General features: G+C 38.0%; 2 protein-coding genes and 1 non-coding gene across 5 annotated transcripts in view; 1 reads left to right on the top strand and 2 right to left on the bottom strand.

The window, feature by feature from the left end:
* Positions 1-236: 236 nt before the first annotated feature.
* Positions 237-780, bottom strand: LOC120429787 (protamine). The gene has a single exon (XM_039594847.2). It carries the CDS (start codon positions 680-682, stop codon positions 314-316), a length of 369 nt encoding a protein of 122 aa, XP_039450781.1. The 5' UTR covers positions 683-780; the 3' UTR covers positions 237-313.
* A 2,073-nt stretch (positions 781-2,853) lies between these two features.
* Positions 2,854-2,925, bottom strand: Trnac-gca (transfer RNA cysteine (anticodon GCA)). The gene has a single exon. It is a non-coding gene; the product is annotated as a tRNA-Cys (tRNA).
* A 663-nt stretch (positions 2,926-3,588) lies between these two features.
* LOC120429790 (transcription factor hamlet-like) overlaps positions 3,589-6,000 on the top strand; it is a 133,876-nt gene continuing 131,464 nt past the window's right edge. Inside the window, exon 1 of one of the 3 annotated variants that reach the window (XM_052707866.1) lies at positions 3,589-4,349. In XM_052707866.1, coding sequence (XP_052563826.1) covers positions 4,313-4,349 — 37 coding nt within the window. In that variant the 5' untranslated portion in view covers positions 3,589-4,312. The remainder of the gene's footprint in view (positions 4,350-6,000) is intronic. The other 2 variants (XM_052707863.1, XM_052707864.1) reach the window with 2 other exon arrangements.

Raw genomic sequence — 6,000 nt, 5'->3', positions numbered from 1 at the left:
GGGCTGTGTGTAACCTTAGTGTAGCTGGGTCTGAGCCTTCTAATGCCACATAAAAGCAAAATCATAACCAAACCACACACGTTGTCGGCGTCTGTTGGATGGATTAGCTAGGGTGCGCAGAAAACGCAGCAACCATGGTAGGGTAGATAAACAAAACCTACATATCAACAAGATTATTTTTTAAACTAGCAGAAACCAAATAAAAAAAAAGTTTTTTTAGATGAAAAACAAACTCATTTTGACATTTTCCCAGTTTTATTCTTCAACACACGATTAAATTTCGAATAAATATTTCTGCAAATCGCCACCCATCTCAATGTCTGCGTCCTCCCCGACGGGAACGGCTTCCCGACCGGCTCCCGGATCGGCTACGGGATCGTCCCACCCGGGCCTGGGACCGTCTGCGCCTAGGAGACCGCGATCGTGGGGCCGCCCGGCGGACTCGCTCCATCGGCGGTTGGTTCATGGCTTCCAGGACGAAAGGCCGGCGTTGGGCTTCGGACAGCTGGTTCCACTCCTCGGCACCTTGCCGGATCACTTCGTTCGGGTTGAGGCCACGGTTTTCACGCCGAAAGTCCTTCAGAAAGTTGAAGTACGGATTCCGGGTTGGGCGTTCTTCCGTGGAGCGAGGGTTGTTTCGGGAGGTGCCGGTGGACTTGGGTTCCTGACTTGCGGGGGCCATTTTGGGATCGTTTTTCGAGGGGTTTTTGGAATTCTTGAACGGGAATGAAAAAAGAGGACCTTTGCGAGTGACGGCTTGGTGGAAAATGGTTGGGCGTGAAAATTTCCAGGCAAGGGCTGCTTTGATTAGCGAGATTGCTTTGTTCAAAGTCAGTCTTTTTTGAATTGTAGTTTTCAGATTTTTTTCGAGACGAGATTTGTCTGGAAGTAAATAAATGTTGACCTCGGTTTAACCTAGAGGTTAGGTCGTTAGCTCAGTCCAAGTATAGGAGTCGTCTCTCTGAGTCTTGCCTCGGTGGAGTCGCATGTAGGCAATTCGACTCACAATCCAAAGGTCGTCAGTTCGAATCCCGGAGTGGACGGAAGCTTAGATGTAAAAAAAGGTTTGCAATTGCCTCAACAAATCAAGCCTTTGGACACCTAGTTTCGAGTAGGAATCTTGTCATTGAGAACGCCAAGGCAATGCTGTAGAGCGAACAATTTGTTTTTTTTTCAGTTTCCATTCCTAATTTTTGACAAATATTTTCGCACTCTTCGACAAAGTTGTTCCCTGCAACACGAACTATAAACTCGTGAGGTTTTTGAAAAACGCATAAATTGTTAGGGGAAAACTGGCAAAAACCAAAACGCAACGATTTTACGGGTTAAATCCCATTTAAACTTCAAAGTCAAAGCGCCAGGTTTTGTCGCAATCAACTAAGCTCAAATTTGGGATTCGGGATCAGTATACGTAGGGGATGCCCTGAATGATTCTTATTTCTTAACAAATCTTACATATTCAAAAACTCAGTTGAAACTATATTTTCAACCTGTTTAGCGATTTGCAACTTTCTACAGAGTTGTTTCTTATGGGTAATTCTCCGCCAAATCACACAAAATCGTAAAAAGTGGCCCTGACTCGGAACCGTGAAGGGATAGAAATTTGGTGTCAATGGAACTTTTGTGCAAAATTGGAGCCTGATTTGATTGTGGCTTTCTCAGAATTAAAAAAACGTATTTTTCATCAAAAAAGTTTCAAAATATTTTTTTAAATCGCTGCCATTTCCCATTACTCAACTGTCAAAAATCGTTTCGTATAGATAGATCTGAAAAAAAAAACCCTTGAGGGTATTTTTTTTAGTTTGAAATAAAAAAAATCATTTTCAAATTACGTGTATTTTGTAACTTTGCAGGGTTATTTCTTAAAGTGTAACAATGTTCTACAAAGTTGTTGAGCAGACAAAAACAAAAATGTTGGTAAAACATAAGGGGTTTGTATGCATTCTTCACGAGTTATCAGAATTTTACAAAAAAGTTTTAAAGAAAGTGATGATTTTATGGTCATCTAAGTCAGTTACGGTTTTAATTTTTCCTTTATTGTTACAAAAGTACTATTAATCCTCGGTCCTAACTTGGTCGCAGCACCTCAAAGGACTCAATATAAATAAGTCATGAAGGAAAAAAAGAGTGATGATTTTGGCCATTTTTCAAAAAAGTTAGGCTAATTTTGCATAAAAATTACCCTTTGGACGATTGGTGTGACCGTGCATTGCAGGCATTTTGCTTTCCTAAAAAAACATATTTTTATAATGAGTGGCAGAATGTAGTTTGTTTTTTATTTTATTTTACATACACATGACCGAGTGGGCTAAGGCGCCAGTCCTTACTGTTGGTGCTTGGTTTGAATCCCGTCGGTTGCATTTTTTAGTGTTTACAAAAATTGTACATGCAGTATGTAATATTTATTGTCTTTTTTGACGAAGTTCTTGCATGCGATTTTACCATAGGATTTTTCGCTGTGTAAAACTTTAAGGAATACTCCTATTTTGCTATTAATAAAGCTTAGTCGACAATAACGTGAAAATAATGGATCTATAAAAAAATAGAGTACTATCCGAATGCAATTTTGATACTACTTTAAATGTTGAGTCAACAATTCTTTTAAAGAAAGACATATTTGAAAAAATGTGTACTTTAAAATCACTCGGAAAATGAACTTTTTAATTTGACTTCCAAGATCCATATTTATTTATACTTATTGACACTGACCCATTAATATTGTTTTGCTTGATGCTTCTTAGTTGAAAAAATCATTGGTTCTTTCGTTGAGTGAAATTTAAGCAAAACAATTGATAATTTCCTACTATATCGCTAGAAGAGTTATTGCAGTCAGTTCCCTTTAAAAAAGCTCAGAGGGGGCACCAGGGTTTGAACCGGGGACCTCTCGATCTGCAGTCGAATGCTCTACCACTGAGCTTTACCCCCTGGTTGGGAATAATATCACAGTAACCCTGTAGCGGTTTTTTTGAACATTGATAATAAACTGGCCAGAATTGCTTGTTTTTTCGCGACGTATCTCACCTCTACAGATCCCAAAACAAAATTAATGAGGAATTCTCGACAGATACAGGTTGACACTCCGTATTGTTCGGAACTTCGCCTTAATAACATGTTTGCATGAGTTTTTACCTTTCGAATTTGTTGAATTGGTAAAGGTGAAAAATATACTGTCTAAATTTAGCTTCACGAAATATATTTTAAGATTTTCTTGCATCATAACTGCCAATACATTTGGTCTTACTCCCAGTGCATCCAGTACAAAGTCCAGCACAACAGTCCAATTGTAAAAAGAGAATCAAAAAAGAAAAACCTCATTTGCTCGGAAAAACTAGCTTCACAAACACAGTTTTCCTCACGTTAGCTCTCTCTCTATTGACTCTTTCGCTTGTAGCCGGTATCAATGTATTTGCGCGGGAACAGGTGTGTGGGTACGCGGATTATCGGCCGCGTGGCGCCAACAGAGAAAAAAACAAGAATTCGAGAGCGAATTTTCCTTTTTTCGTCCCTGCCGCGAGCTGAATTGTAGTTTTATATAAATTACACTAATTATTCTGTTCTCGACGAGCAGCGCCGAACTTGACGAGAGCCAGAGAGAGAGCGTGTGTTCAGAAGACAGCTGAGTTGGTCCCGCGGGTTGACCGGTGGCGCGGGAAAAACTAGGTGAAAAATATTTGTTTTCCACACGGAGCAGTGTTTTTCCGCGGCTGGAGAAGGGCAGTCTGCGAGTTGTACGACGACGTGAGTTCAACTCGCACAATTGGTCGCGCTTTTGCCCCTTCCGTCTGGCCTCCTCTCCTTGTCTAGTCGTGGCCAATCTGGGAGGGTGGCCATTTGCCGGGGTTCACAGTTTGTTTCACGGCTTAACGCCGGCCACACACACCTGGGGAATAAAAAAAATACTATCGTCTGTGTCGGGCGAATAGTTCGGGTTCTGTTCCACCGGGTCCTGACGAGGAGGGTGTTTTGTTGATGAAAAACTATCGCGATGTACCGATGGTGGGTTTAGTTGGTTGTTATCAGTGCGATAGCTCGTAGGTGTTTGTGAGCGGAGAGTGTACTACTGGCTCTGGTACTCTGGTGGAATTTGCGTGTGGAGTTACGAGGTTGAGCCTGCCGGTCTATTTGTGATAATTTGAGGATTACAAAGTTGGTGCTGTGGAAAACAAGAGGCAATCTAAAGTGTAGATTTTTTTTACGGTGTCCTGACAAAGAGCTTTGGAGGGCTGTGAAAGCTGAAGGTTTGAGGAATTGTTTTGTTTTTGGTTTTGTGAGAACAGTACAGAAAAAAACTACAAAGCTGATACCGTTAAGGATGCGGTCGAAATCCGTCGCGAGACGGTTTGCTCAAGGTGAGTGATAATTTTAGGTATTATTTTACGATCCCAAACATGCTAAATATGATTATCAATGCAGAAAAAAAGCTTGGTAGACTGTTTTAAATTGATTAGATTTCACTTTATTAAAAATTTACATTTTTTTGATTTATTTTTGCCTCCCGATTTTCCGGACCAATTTTGAAGGGACATAAATTTTGAAAAATATTTGCAACGGCCTTAATGAGATTTATAAGTAACGCCGGATAAAAAAAGTTGGAAATTTCCTATTAACAATGTGCATCTCTTTAGTTTAGTATTCAACGAGTCAATAGTTCAAAACGTTCCGTTTGTATTATTCAATCTGGCTGAAACTTTTTGGGTGCCTTCCGTACGCCCAGAGAAACCAATTTGCATCATCAGTATGTCCATATCATTTTCTATACAAATTTGGCAGCTGTCCGTCAGTGCAAACATTATTTAATAAAAAAATGAAATGCGGATTATTTTTGGCTAATTATCCCCTTTTGTCACGCACTGTAAATTGTCGTCACTAAGAATTTATTTTCATTTTTTTGTATGTTTTTTAAATGGTCAAAAAGATTTTGACTTCAGTTTTTATTAAACTTTTTAATGAAAAATCAAATTTGTAATCAAAGGTTTTCTAGTGAATTTTGTTAATTCAAGTTATAGCCAATTTTGTAACATTTTTAAAAAAGTCACAAAAAAAGAATCTTTCGTTCCCTCATTTGAAAAAAAAACTATATGGAAAAGCTGCGAAAATTTTCTACATTTTGCTTTTTTGAACTTTGATGATACGGTCATTGGTTGCTGATATATGGCTATGCAATAGGGTACCCAGAAAAATTGACCCCCTGCTCCACAAGTGAAAAACGGTTTATTGGGTTATTTTAAGCATCTGAGCTAATTTTGAGCGAAATTGGTTGAGATTAACCCATTGTTGGCGAAAGAAGCGTTTTTCATACAAAAATAACTTTTTTAAATCGCTAATAACTTTTAAGGGTCAATTTTTACAGCTTTGGTAAGCTGTACAAAATTGTAGAGCATTAAATTTCAATGAGAATCTCACTTTTGGGAATATTTGAATGGACATGGGTTTTTAATACATTTTTTCGATTTTTCCCATACAAGGCGAAGGCCTTCGAATATCAATGGTAAATGTTGACCAATTTTGCTCATATTTTGCCCAGATACCTAAAATAGCTCAAGAAACAATATTCAGCTTGGAGGGCAAGGAGAAAAGTCCCATATTTTGGGCACCCTACTATGCAAACACAATAAAAAAAATAGGAAAATTCGATTTTCTCAGTGTTGCCGTTCCTCGGGAACTTATGCTGAAACATGTTTTTTTTATTTTCTGCATTTTTTTGAAATTTTATAATCAAGAATAATAACTTTTTAAAAGATCTGATAAAAATAATTTTTCGAAAAAAAAAAAAATTTAAAGGGGTTATTGTTAACATTTTCAAATGTTGGCTGGGCTCACCATTAGAAACACAGTTCTTTAAAAATAAACAAAGTTTCAATAAAATATCATTTATCAAAACATTTTTTTTTATACTGTAATTTTTTTTCAATATTTGATGGAAATAATTTATTGGTGTATCCAAACTGAATTGTTTAAATCTTTCATAAAAAAATCAAAATCAAAATACAAAGTTGTGGA

This window comes from Culex pipiens, chromosome 2 (genome assembly GCF_016801865.2).
Source record: "Culex pipiens pallens isolate TS chromosome 2, TS_CPP_V2, whole genome shotgun sequence".
Classification (NCBI taxonomy): Eukaryota; Metazoa; Arthropoda; class Insecta; order Diptera; family Culicidae; genus Culex; species Culex pipiens.
This window is presented reverse-complemented; position numbering and strand designations above follow the sequence as displayed.

Excerpts from the sequence above, each read along its gene's own strand:
- LOC120429787 (XM_039594847.2), bottom strand. The coding sequence starts at position 682 with ATGGCCCCCGCAAGTCAGGAACCCAAGTCCACCGGCACCTCCCGAAAC.